The sequence below is a fragment of the Neolamprologus brichardi genome, chromosome 3 (assembly GCF_056152115.1).
Source record: "Neolamprologus brichardi isolate AB-2024 chromosome 3, ASM5615211v1, whole genome shotgun sequence".
NCBI classification, from domain to species: Eukaryota; Metazoa; Chordata; class Actinopteri; order Cichliformes; family Cichlidae; genus Neolamprologus; species Neolamprologus brichardi.
The window spans coordinates 12,206,139-12,220,593 of record NC_142106.1 but is presented as its reverse complement, the minus strand read 5'-3'; the positions used below and the strand labels follow the sequence as shown (position 1 = coordinate 12,220,593).

The 14,455-nt window shown below is 39.1% G+C and overlaps 2 protein-coding genes across 2 annotated transcripts in view; one reads left to right on the top strand and one right to left on the bottom strand.

Annotated features, from left to right (window-relative positions):
* LOC148103510 (cell adhesion molecule CEACAM2-like) overlaps positions 1-14,455 on the top strand; it is a 272,876-nt gene that overhangs the window by 39,649 nt on the left and 218,772 nt on the right. The window lies entirely within an intron of this gene.
* LOC102794228 (GTPase IMAP family member 9-like) lies at positions 324-3,557 on the bottom strand. Its single transcript, XM_087838757.1, has 2 exons — positions 3,443-3,557; positions 324-1,216 (listed from the first exon to the last, which is right to left on the bottom strand). The coding sequence occupies exons 1-2, from the start codon at positions 3,555-3,557 to the stop codon at positions 324-326; spliced, it is 1,008 nt and encodes a 335-aa protein (XP_087694883.1).

Genomic DNA, 14,455 nt, shown 5'->3' with positions numbered 1-14,455 from the left:
ACTCTTGTTTACACAAACAGATTAAACATCAGTACCAATCTTTCAGAAGACTGATTTCTTATGACTCTAAACCAGTGAGCTACTCAATGCTACAAGTTACAGAGTCCCATGAATGTCCCATAATCAAAAAATAAGTATTTATTAGCTTTGTTTGAAATGAAGATGTTCCTCTAACACCTGAAAGCAACAAGAAAAAAAAGCAAGGAAAGATGCTGCATTCTGCAGAAAAAGCATAAAGTTACTGAAAAATCTGGTTATTTATTTGTATCTCTGTTATGATGTGACTTCATAACCTGCACATGAGGTATAATTAATACCCAATTTTATTGTATGATGCATGCTTTCTCTTTCACAGCCATAGCTGAAGACACAGTAGCTCCCACTACTGCTCCCAGTGGAGCTCCTACTGCAGCTCCTACTGCAGCTCCTGCAGGCCCTGCCAGAGCTCCAACACCAGCTCCAACACCAGCTCCAACACCAGCTCCACCAGAAGCACCCTTTAAAACAGCCCAAATGAATTTGTTACTACTCTCTGCCCTTCTTCTTGCTTCTTTAAAATCCATTGGAGGATTTTCTCTAAGAAGGCGCTCCATTTCTTCTTTTATGGCTTCTTGGGCATCTTTGAACATCCTGTTGGTGTAGTGGGTTCTTCCATTTCTCTGAACCATTTCATTGATTTTCCTCAGCAGTTCTTGGACTTGAGATTGATCTTTACCGTTGTTGTTAAAAACATGATATCCTCCAGGGAATTTATCAATGAGTTCTTTAACTTGCTGATTTTCACTCATTAAATCTTCTATGCTGTTTTCTCCCAGCAAGTCTCCATGTGTGAACAAAATCATAGTGTAATTTTTTGCTTCCTCTCCAAACATCATCTGAATGATTTTTAAAGTTTTTTGTTCTTCTGCTGTGAATCTGTTGATCTGCAGCACAACCAGGAACACATGAGGACCAGGAGCAGCAAAGGAGATGCACACAGCGATCTCTGCAAGCACCTCTCTGAGTGACTTTCTGGTGTCAAACAGACCTGGAGTATCAATCACAGCCACTGTTTGACTGTAGACAGCATTTTCTTTCTTCTCACAGGCTGTTGTAACAGAAGAGAAAGATGGGCGAGATCTAAAAGCATTTATCCCCAAGATAGTGTTTCCTGCTGCACTCTTTCCTGTTCCAGTTTTCCCAACGAGCAAAATCCTCAGATCAGTTTCTTCAGAGTCTGTTAGAGAATTGAGAAAATAATGAACTAAAAACTTTACACTCATCATTATTACTATTGTTATTGTTATTATGAATGATGATGATACATTTCATTTAAAAAAGTGTTACAGTGTATCACATAAATAATAATAAAAAAAAAAAAATCACGTAAATTAATAAAAATGACCTGCAATCATAAAACACAAATCACACAAACCATGAGAAAACAAGGAAGAGACAATAATTAAAAAAATTAATCATGTAAAATGTTGTGCTACAAACGACATGATTTGTATGAAAACACTGCATTAGCTCTTGGTTCTGATGTGTGCCACCTCGAATAAGGTGAGCTTTGGGAGGGTAAAACTTACAGTGGCTGAAAACTACAAACTGATGAACCTGACTTCCTTCAGGATCCTGAACTCAGAGCTCATCCTGCTAAACTTCTCAGTGAAGTTAAAATGCACCTGAATCACATTTAATGTATGTACCAGTCCATGGACACATGAACGAATCCATAACAGAGATGGTACACACAAAGAAGAACAAAAACGGGGGTGAGGCGCCACCATGCGGTGATACACAGCATTACAACCTCAACTGTTACATCTGCGACAGGGCAGTGAAGTTACAGACATCCACTGACAGATCACAAATGGCTGGTGCAAGATTTGTTCACATTTAGTCCACAGGTCTGCAACAATACAGTCTTTATTGCAGAGGTACACTAACTTGGTCAAGCAAAGTTATTAGTAACTACTAAATGAAGTTAACGATAATGTAGACAGCCTTAAAATGAAGCAGCCTTAAAAATCAAGTCAATATGATAAACACATATATTCAAAATTAGGTGTGTGGGGAAATATGGTGCAGATTACAGGCTGCTGATTTTTTGTATAGTGAATAGTTTCATTTTTCATTCAACACTTTTCAAGTGTGAGAGCTAATGCTAGTCTTTATTGACAAGGGTGTGTGTCTGTGTGTGTGTGTGTGTGTACCAATTGATAAGATAAGATATTTTATTGTCATCATACAAGAGTGTACAGAATAATTATAGATAACTATAATAGATATATAGATATAATGTCCCTCCTGCGCTCAATTTCTTTGTTTTGTTTGGGCTCAGTCTTCACGCTTCCTTTTAGTACATGCCTATTGGTTACTTGTTGTTTATTTTTATTTTGTACATTTGCTGTCGCTTGTTCTATTGTTCTGCATTAGTTTCAACTTTCTGCCACTCTCCCTGATTACCTCCTGTGTGTAAGTAAAGCTTTAGTTTGTTTATTTACATTATTATCGTTAACTTCATTTGAGTCATAGTGTGTTCACTTTTGTCTCCCATGTGCCTTAATATTTAGTTTGCTAAAATTCTCCTACAACCTCAGTAAAAGGTTTGCCTCACCTCTTGTTTAGTTTTGCTTAGTTTTGAGGTCTATATTTATGTCCCATGTGCTAAGAAAAAAGACGATAACCAGCATGCAAACATGGATAAATGATGGACAATTTTAATTCTTCTATAACAGAAGCCTTTTGTTGCCCCTGTCAAAACATTTGTCAGATTCAAATTCATAATGAGGTCATTATTTTTCATAAAATAGTAAACTTTTTGACATGTAGGGATTTGAACTTTGCATTCTTCTTTTTACATTTTACATAGAAAACCTACTTTTCAGGAATCAAGATTGTACTTTTAAAACCTCTGATTCGCTCAGCCTGTAAAGGTAGTGGAGTAGTAATGGAGCCACCTGTTCAACTGATTCCACAGGAAGCTTCTCGGCATGTTTTAGTTACACCCTTAAGCAATTTCTGTTTACAGACAGCATATATCACTGATGAACTCTTGTATGACCACTTTCATTTTCAAATTACAGATGCTGCTAAAAAGTGTTATTATCTTTATTTCTTTATTTCCAAATTGAAATTTCAGTTGAAACTGTAAATGAGGAAATCACTGAGCACAAAGAGTTGTGGTTCACACTGAGGAAATTGAAGTCACATTGCTGTAACTTCATAGAACATTCAACAATATTCAACATGTACATTCAACAATCATAAAACTTTAAAAAAGATCGACTGTGAACATTTTGAAGGCATCTTAACACAATCAAAAAAAAATTAAATAAAACTCAAATAAAGCTAGCTTTGACAATGTATCCACTATGAAAGAAAAGCTAAAATGTATTAAAGAGAATTGTGTTTTTCAACATTAAAGAAATCTAAATCTAAAAGTTATGAATATACTTACAAAGTTGAGCATATGCCATGTTTAATGTTTCCAGGCAGTAGAGCTGTGACGTGTCACTGTTGCTGTCTTGTCTAGTAAATAGTTTCCTTTTTGTTTCAACGTTTTTAAAGCCCATTTCTAGTCCCCTCCCCTTAACATTATTTGTCATTGCTGGGCTTGTGTAAGAGCTAATATTAATCTTTGTTGACTAGGGTGTGTTTGTGTAACAAATGATAAGATATTTTATTGTCATTATCAGAGATGGGCAGTAACGCGTTACTTGTAAAGTAATCAGATTACAGTAACGTGTTACTTGTAATGTGTTACTGTAATCTGATTACTTTTTTTCAGGTAACGAGTAAAGTGAGGGTTTACTATTGCAAAAACGGTAATTAGATTACCGTTACTTTCCCGTAGGAACGCTGCATTACTAAAACCGTGATTTTTTTGCGAGAATGTCTCATGACAATGACGAAAGCGAGTGTGACGTTCGTGACAACAGCTGTGTGCAGATCAACAATTGATAATATATCGAGTGCGGGAGAGAGTATGAGCATGCAGCGTTTAAAGCGTGGAAGTACTGACCTTACTTTGAGTTTGATTCCATAAAAAGGGACAAAAACATTAGTGTCCGTTGTGCGTGGGAAAAAAACTTCTTTTCACAGTGAAAAAACCCCTAAACTTCCAAGCAAGCACCGAGTAGCTACGACGTAATGGGAAACTCACAGAGAAACTCGCGGATTCTTCAACTGACCACTGCGGCACACCTGCACCAGGGTAAACCTCCGCCTACCCACTCCTGCTTTACAGGTGAAAATAAAGCAACAGGACCGCTAGTCTTTGATGTTATTTATTTTCTGCTGTGTTTTACTTGCATCTATTTGAAAGACTGAGTGTAAACACAAAAAATATTTTATTTTATGTGCTGGAATGTGCAGAAAATAGGTTTAAATGTTAAACAAATTTCTTCCAGTCAGAGAATGTTGCATATAATTAAATTTTTGCTTGATGCATAAAGTTAACCCTTGTGTGGTGTTCATATTTTTGTTACTCAGCCAGTGTTCATGGGTCTGGTGGACCCGCTAGAGTTTTGGCTTTCCAATTAACACTATCAAACAATTTTATGTTAAATTACTCAACAGATGTTTACTTCATCCCAATTACGAGCCATGCGAACAGCAAACATGGTTAATTTTTTCCCTTTACCTTTGTTAGATCACATTTATGAATTAATGTGCTTCTCGTTTTTTTAAATAAAATGTTATAAAAAAAATAATAAAATCAGTTATAATCAAGTGTAAATATCTTTATACCATATTTTGCAGGTTTTGATGGTATATACTGCCTAAAGGGGCAGCGGCCTCTAAATGGCATAAGCTGCTCATCAATGGTGACATTAGGCCCAGAGTTATAAAACGGGGGAGGCAGTGCACCCACTTATCCCACACTGTCCTGATGGCAGCTAGCTTGTCTCTCTGCCGTCAAGCTGGTCTGTTGTCTCGGTTATCAAAACGGATAATCCTGGAAAGACTTTCAGAAAGTCTCTGAAAGTTTTCCAGAGACATTGATGCACGGAAAAGTTCTCTGCCGGTTTCTGCATCCCACAGAGATTCAGTGGATTCACCTTTGGACCTGAAAACTCCTGCAAGGATAAGAACCCCAAAGTAGGCCTGCAGATCAATTTGGTCCATCTTCTTTCACCTCTCTCCAAAAACACACCTTCCTTCTAGATTACTGCAATCCAGAATAATTTTCTGGATGGAATCTGGGATGAAAAGCTCAAATGAAGACTTGATGTCCTGCACATGAGTAACTGCCAGCCGTGTTGGCCCTGGTTGCATCCTTATCACATTAGCACCTCTGCAGGGTGGCTCATTTCTTGGGCAAGAAGACCATTTCACTATTTTTTGACATACAGTGGGGCAAAAAAGTATTTAGTCAGCCACCGATTGTGCAAGTTCCCCCACTTAAAATGATGACAGAGGTCAGTAATTTGCACCAGAGGTACACTTCAACTGTGAGAGACAGAATGTGAAAAAAAAATCCATGAATTCACATGGTAGGATTTGTAAAGAATTTATTCGTAAATCAGGGTGGAAAATTAGTATTTGGTCACCTCAAACAAGGAAAATCCCTGGCTCTCACAGACTTGTAACGTCTTCTGTAAGAAGCTTTTCTGTCCCCCACTCATTACCTGTATGAATGGCACCTGTTTGACCTCATCATCTGTATAAAAGACACCTGTCCACAGCCTCAACCAGTCAGACTCCAAACTCCGCCATGGCCAAGACCAAAGAGCTTTCGAAGGACACCAGGAAAAGAATTGTAGACCTGCACCAGACTGGGAAGAGTGAATCTACAATAGGCAAGCAGCTTGGTGTGAAAAAATCAACTGTGGGAGCAATCATCAGAAAATGGAAGACATACAAGACCACTGATAATCTCCCTCGATCTGGGGCTCCACGCAAGATCTCATCCCGTGGGGTCAAAATGATCATGAGAACGGTGAGCAAAGATCCCAGAACCACACGGGGGGACCTGGTGAATGACCTGCAGAGAGCTGGGACCAAAGTAACAAAGGTCACCATCAGTAACACACTACAACGGCAGGGAATCAAATCCCGCAGTGCCAGACGTGTTCCGCTGCTGAAGCCAGTGCATGTCCAGGCCCGTCTGAAGTTTGCCAGAGAGCACATGGATGATACAGCAGAGGATTGGGAGAATGTCATGTGGTCAGATGAAACCAAAGTAGAACTTTTTGGTATAAACTCAACTCGTCGTGTTTGGAGGAAGAAGAATACTGAGTTGCATCCCAAGAACACCATACCTACTGTGAAGCATGGGGGTGGAAACATCATGCTATGGGGCTGTTTTTCTGCCAAGGGGACAGGACGACTGATCCGTGTTAAGGACAGAATGAATGGGACCAAGTATCGTGAGATTTTGAGCCAAAACCTCCTTCCATCAGTGAGAACTTTGAAGATGAAACGAGGCTGGGTCTTCCAACATGACAATGATCCAAAACACACCGCCCGGGCAACAAAGGAGTGGCTCCGTAAGAAGCATTTGAAAGTCCTGGAGTGGCCTAGCCAGTCTCCAGACCTCAACCCCATAGAAAATCTGTGGCGGGAGTTGAAAGTCTGTGTTGCTCGGCGACAGCCCCAAAACATCACTGCTCTTGAGAAGATCTGCATGGAGGAATGGGCCAAAATACCAGCTACTGTGTGTGCAAACCTGGTAAAGACCAATAGTAAACGTTTGACCTCTGTTATTGCCAACAAAGGTTATGTTACAAAGTATTGAGTTGTATTTTTGTTATTGACCAAATACTTATTTTCCACCCTGATTTACGAATAAATTCTTTACAAATCCTACCATGTGAATTCATGGATTTTTTTTTCACATTCTGTCTCTCACAGTTGAAGTGTACCTCTGGTGCAAATTACTGACCTCTGTCATCATTTTAAGTGGGGGAACTTGCACAATCGGTGGCTGACTAAATACTTTTTTGCCCCACTGTACATATTTCTTCACTTGCTGTCTGGTGGGCTTGTTCTGGTTCTGGAGCTGGCTGCAGATGGGGTACTCGTCTTCGTTTTGTTACTAAATGGTGCTCAACCTCATCCTCTTCTTCAAAGTCACTGTCAGACTCTGAATTTTCAGAAATGTGATCCTCATATTCTGAAACCTCTTCCTTGACGTCATCATCCGAAGCTCCTCTCTCTTCCAAAATCAAATTGCAAGGCCCTTGCAGCAGATAATCTTTTGCAATCTTGATTAGTTGTGATAAAGAACCACACTGGCAAAGTCTTATTTATAGTATGCCCCTAATTTGCAGGTGGGACAGGGTATGAGAAAATAAAATTTGGATCCCTCAAGAAAGAGGGTAAAATGTGCGGGAATGTAAGAGCAGACGGTGTTGATAGTTGAAATTTCAAGCAACTTTGTGCGGGAGCAGCAGGGGAAGACAACACTATCAGCAGCACCAGAAAGGAGGAAGACAGAGTGGGAACACAGGACCTACACTTTCAACACTTTTATTAGACCTGGGTCCAGTGGACCCGAACACCTTGTATATAATGTAAATGCATGGGGGGAGGTACAGTATGAGGTCATTGAAAATTTGCTCAGATTTATGTTCTTCACAGAAAATAAGCCAAAGCCAATGAATTTCAGGTTGAAAAATAATTAATTGTTTAATTTTTCTTTTGAAAAAAACTGAAAACGGGTCTCACAGACCTGAACACCATACAAGGTTTAAAAGATTAAAACGAATAAAACAAGTTTTAAAAAGGGACTTTTCCATTTGATTGATAGAATTGGGCTGAAAGATCTATCGCTTTATCACCTATTCAGGTTGTAAATCGTGTTTTTAAAAAGTAACTAAGTAACTAAGTAATTAATTACTTTTGAAAATAAGTAATCAGTAAAGTAACGGGATTACTTTTTGGGGGAAGTAATCAGTAATTAGTTGCTGATGATTTTTTTCAAGTAACTTGACCAACACTGGTCATTATACAAGAAAGTACTATGATCACATCACTAGAGTGCTGAGCTGATCTGCTATGACTAGAGGGGAGGGACAAAGACACACTTTGCTTTGTTCATCGCTGATGAACTGTTGTATGAATAGTTTCATTTAAATTCCAGGTCTTTGTGTTCTGTTGCTGGTCTCCTCCCACAATTTCAGCTGATACTCTTCAAACTACTGCCACCAGTAGCGGTTTTAGATACGGGTGACACGGGCGGTTGCCCGGGGCGGCATCGTGGTGGGGGCGGCATCGTGGCTCGTTCTCATGCTGCCCCGACATCATGCCAGCGCATATTGGGAATGGCATTGGTTTTCTATCGCCCATTTGCTGGGAGTAAGGGCGCCCTCCGTTTGCGAGGTGCGCCTGCTGCTTGCGGCACAGGGAGGAAAGGGCGGGGCGGCGGGGGATGCTCTGGCTGGCTGGAGCAGCAAAAATTACCAACTCGCAAAATAAAACAAATTACAAACAAACCAACAAACACGAAAACACCAGACATTATGATACAGACTTATCATTTGCACTGATGTTTTTTCAAAATTCTATACTCGAAAAGTGAGCGCGAGAGCCCTCGGTGCGCCTGCTCGCTGCTGAAGTCAAAGTAAACTTTATTGTCATCTCCGCTACATACAGTCCAGTATATAGAGCGACGAGGCTCCAGTTACAACAGTGCAAGTAAACAAACAATATATATAAGAAGAGTAAGAAAATAAATATACACTTTAGGACCAGGGGTAAAGGGATCAATAACAATTTAAAATGTATATTTTATATTTTGTTGATCTAAAGTCTCACACACAACCCGTTTTTAAACTTCTTTTCTCATTTTTTAAATGAGAAAAGAAGAGGAGGAGTGTAGCGACTTCCACAGTCGCTAGAGGCCGGGGACTGAGCCTGTCTATTTGCCTCTCAACTTTACGCAATAATGCGAGAGGTGGAATTGCTTGCTTGTTTATTAAAGTGCTTGAAAAGTTTACAGAGCAATGTGATCGGCTCGCGATTCAAACTTTTAAAACATCACAGGCTCTGATGCAACAAGGGGAAACTCGTTGTGCTGCGGTCAACAAAAACTACGGCTACCCAGCCCTCCTCTCTGTCAAAATCAAACCAGTGAAAGACAGACTGACAACGCCCTCTTAATGTCGCCGCTAGCACCCACGTGACTCCCGTTACACATCACCATAGCAACCAAAACAAATGAAAACCGAGTGATCATTAAAATTCAATACATTTAATTATGACTCCTACAAGGAGAAACGAGCAAAAGATACAGGTAAGCAGATGTGTCATTGGATAATGGCAGGTCATGTATCCTAAAACATTAAGAATCAGGATACGTTCTTAATCCCTAAGGAAATTATTTGGGTTACAGTAACAGACTAAACTCCAAACAATATATACAATAATATAATATTAATTAGTCAGTGTCAATTTGTCAATTGTTGATTTGTCCTGTTCTCATTGTATGACGAATTATGATGTCTGTTTAGTAGCCGTTTGCATACAATGCATACTTCGTCTCTCTCTTCGTGTGTGAGGAGGGAGGGGGGGGGGGGGGGGGGGGGCGCCAGAGGGGGTGTTCGCCCAGGGCGCCAAACAGGCTAGGACCGCTACTGACTGCCACAGAACAAGTATACAATAAAACAAAGAGCATTATCTACCTCTGACCATGCTGTCACATGTCTTTGCTGTATTATAGCCACACATTGATGGTAAAATGTGTGAAACAACTAACACCAGCAGTATGGACCTTGTAAATGTTTGTGTGGGCATACATGACCCTTTGATAACAGCTGTTCAACATGCTCCACAGAAAGGTTCTGGATATATCTGAGTCGATCTGTTCTTAAACGCAGTAGAGCTATGCTATCATCGCTGGCATCTTGTTTCGGAATAATTTCATTTTAATACTATATACTGTACTGGCTATTATAGTTAACTGGAAATAAAAACTAGAATTAGGTGTGAAACCCCCCCCCCAAACATTTCAGTTAATTAAATACAAATTGTGTGACATCCGCAGAGACAGACGGCATGGAGTGGAGAGAGTGTGGACTTTAAAGCAGACAAAGGAGATGGAGGTGAACACTACAGAAGGCAAGCCTTTATTTTTGGACACACGGTTCTGTGTTTCTCTATTTGACCTGTGTATATGGTTGTGAAAACAACAAATTTTGTGTTTTTAATCCTCAAAAATTGTGTTTCACAGTTTAGCAGCTTGTGATGAATTAAGATCTGTTTTCTGCATTTGCTTTTTCTCCTTTTTCTTCTTCATGCTTCATCTTTTGAGGTTGTTCTCAAAATAAATGGCATGATTTCTTACCTTCTCTAGTATGATCTGTTTCCAGGAAACACATCTTCTCTTAATCTCTCTTGCTTGTTCCCCTCAGAGACCACTGATAAAGCTGTTTCTTGGTTGAGTAGTAATCTCATTGCCCAGGTCTGCTGCTGTTTATGGTGAATACTTAAGTTAGTTCCTGAACAGGTTCATGTTCCTTTTATCTGCATGCAGAAAATTTTGCATTGACCATACATGCAGGAAAAAAAAACACAGCTATTTGAGAGGCATCTGGATAGTATGGGCATCGCTGTCATAGGCTATTCGTAAAGAGTGGTTAAGTAAGGAGGTGGCTGATTTTTCTGATGAATCAGCTTGTTGCTTGTAAAACCTCCAATGCTGAATGTACAGGGTGAGCCATTTATATGGATACACCGTAATAACATGGGAATGGTTGGTGATATTAAAGTCCTGTTTGTGGCACATTAGTATATGTGAGGGGGCAAACTCCTCAAGATGGGTGGTGACCATGGTGGCCATTTAGAAGTCGGCCATCTTAGATACAACTTTTGTTTTTTCAATAGGAAGAGGGCCATGTGACACATCAAACTTATTGGTAATGTCACAAGAAAAAAAATGGTGTGCTTGGTTTCAATGTAAGTTTATTCTTTCATGAGTTATTTACAAGTTTCTGACCACCAAAATGTGTTCAATGTGCTGCCCATTGTGTTAGATTGTCAATGCAACCCTCTTCTGCCACTCTTCACACACTGATAGCAACACTGCAGGAGAAATGCCAGCACAGGCATCGTAGGTTCAGGTGCTGCACATCTCGTATCTTCACAACATAGACAATTGCCTTCAGATGACCCCAAAGATAAAAGTCTAAGGGGGTCAGATCGGGAGTCCTTGGGGCCATTCAACTGGCCCACGACGAACAATCCACTTTCCAGGAAACTGTTCATCTAGGAATGCTCGGACCTGGCACCAATAATGTGGTGGTGCACCATCTTGCTGGAAAAACTCAGGGAACGTGCCAGCTTCAGTGCAAAAAGAGGGAAACACATCATCATGTAGCAATTTCAAATATCCAGTGGCCTTGAGGTTTCCATTGATGAAGAATGGACCCACTATCGTTGTAGCACGATCTGATGTCGTTGTGTTGGTGTTGTTCCCAGAGCATCATACTAAATGTTGTTCGAGGATCAACATTGCAAGTGACCGATCAGAATGTTGTGACGTCATACTTTTGCGACTTCGGAAAAAACCGCCGTAAAACAAAAAACTGTACTTAAGCTGCGAGAAACTGCCTCTGTCCCCGGATCAACGGACCCTGACCCTAACCCTAACCCTAACCGTAACCCTTTAATAAACGCTAAGCAGAACTGATATTGTCCTTGCAACATTGGAATTTCATAAATAAAGGATTCCCTTCATTATTTATATTATATATATATATATATATATATATATATATATATATATATATAATTTTTTTTATTAATTTAAATGGAACAGACGTATTTGGCCTTTTTAATCACTGAATTCGTGTTTTTGACAACTGCTTTTGATTACTATAGGCGTATGAAAGAAAACAATCCAGTCACTTAAACACCAGTTTAAAGTTTAATTAAATAAATATCATCTTGATTGTTATTATAGAAAGTAGAAGAGAAGAGAAAATGTTTGGTGAGTTACATTGATTCATATGAATAGAGAGAGAGAGCACACTGCTTAGTAAATAAATTAAATTATTTTTACAATCAGTGATCTGTCAGAAAAAAAAAAACTGTCAAGAGAAAACACAAGAACACAAGAAGTCCAAGAACAGTAGACTGTTCATGGACATGACTGACATCATACCATACTGTTCATACCAGTAAAGTAACCTCACTGTTCTTGTCAGAGCAAAACAAACATGTGGGGTTAGGTCTCAAATGTAGACATTCGAAACGAATGAACTTAAACTAAAAGCGAGCCCAATAGTTACACCCTTTTAACACACGCTCTTTTTACTCTGTAATATTCTTGTCAATTTTCTTGATATTTATTTATAATCCCTTCTCTTAATCCTTGATATTTATAATTGAGTTATCTGTATATATTTGTGCTATTTCTTAAATGTGTAAAATCTGTAACATAATGTATTGTTTGGAGTTTAGTCTGTTATTGTTACTACTTTTACCATTTCGTCTTGGAGCAACTGTAACCCACATAATTTCCTTAGGGATTAATAAAGCATTCTGCTTCTGATTGTTTCAGGATGACCTGCCATTATCCAATGACACATCTGCTTACCTGTATCTTTTGCTTGTTTCTCCTCCTCTTCTTTTCTCTTTTTCTTTTCTAAACTGAGGACCTGATGGCTTTGAACTTTTCTTGTCCATCTTCCATTGGTTTTAATTTTGCACTCCAGTATGAACACAAATCCACCAACTCGAGAATCGCCACAACATGACCTAACACACCTACACCTTAGTTCACAGATTCACTTTGTCTAGGGTTTTTTCTGGGATTTCACACAACCCAGGATTCAAATCATGAATACATAATGGGCTTGGATTTACAACATTATGAATGAAATGTGCTCTATTTGGAAGCAGCCGGCCCCTTTCGACAGGTTGTGGGTGAGACTTTAAATCATCAAACTGTAAATTATAAATTTCAAATTGATCCCTTTACCCCTGGTCCTAAAGTGTAGATTATGTTCTTAATCTTCTTATATATATTGTTTGTTTACTTGCACTGCTGTAACTGGAGCCTCGTCATCTCGTCTCTCTATATACTGTACTGTATGTAGAGGAGATGACAATAAAGTTTACTTTGACTTCACCAACAAGCAGGCACACTGCCTTTTCCTCCCTGTGCCACAAGTAGCAGTTGCACCTTACTGGGCGATAAAAAAACAATTGGCCATACCATCCCCAAAATGCGCTGGCATGATGTCGGGGCAGCATGAGTACAAGCCACTTTTTTTTTTTGTCAAGCACTAGTGTGTATGAGTGTGTTTCAGTAATAATGTCCTTTACAGCACCTCATACATATCTCCCTCTGTTCCTGTGGAGGCTTTGACATTATGTGCTCTGAAGATAATCCATCAATATACACTGCAGATACTGCAGTTCATGTTTCCAAGACGGAAAGATAAAGAGGTCCTGAAGCTGACCAGATATTTTGGAGAATTCCACACAAACAAAAATAGATAATTATAATAATAATAATAATAATAATAATAATAATAATAATGTTAAATACAACAATCTGTGACTGTACTGATCAGTGTTCTTCAGCAAAATGCTCTCTCTGTTAACCCTTTAAGACCTACCATAGAACCAAGTCCGCCAGAGCTTATATCATATTTTTACATGCTGTGGAGCCATTTTTGGGAGCATTTCAAGTTGCTATACATCAATACAGCCATTACAGCCCAGATTTTAATAATATGTCTGCATTAAGTCCATAGTAACCACACTAATTGCAAAAAAGTGCAATAAACTACAAAAGATTTGAAAATCGTTTTTGTTTTTTTTACATATATTTCTACTTGGAGAAATTTAAGAGGCTTATCCCTCAAAACTGTAAATACAAAAAAGTTGCACAAAATAGTTTCCCACCACAGGAAATTTATTTTGAGCGTCTTCATAGTTTTATTTTTGAGATACAACAATTTTTATACACTGCAGGAAAAACGAAAAACAATCCTATGATGCAAATTTGCAAAAAAGCAGCATATGCATCAAAATAAACTATTTCCAGCAGTGCAATATGAGTCCTAAGCATCCCAGAAACGACACAGAAAGTCATAAAGTCAAACATGACTTATAAAAACACCAGTATAGGCTTTCGAGGCCTACAAGTAAAAAACTATATTTTCCGCGAAAATGACGTCACTTCCGGTTTCGGGCAGGAAATGGCAGACATGCAATCGTTAGCTCTGGCGTCTGTTTCAATGTAGGAAGTGTTATGAACAGCTGATCGGATCGGCAAAGCGTGTTTCTGGAATATTATGTTTTTGTTGCTGCAAGTGCTTTTTATGCAGTTTTTGCAAAGTTATATGTGGAAGGAAACTGTGACCGAGGACAAGCTGATGGCATAAGATGTAAGTACAACTCCTCCGGTTTCATATGCAAAAAAAATTATTGTGCTAGCTTACGTGGTTGCAGAGCTACCGGGATTTAAAAATAGTTACGCAAAACAGAGCGTGCCCGCTCCGACCGGCTTTAAAGG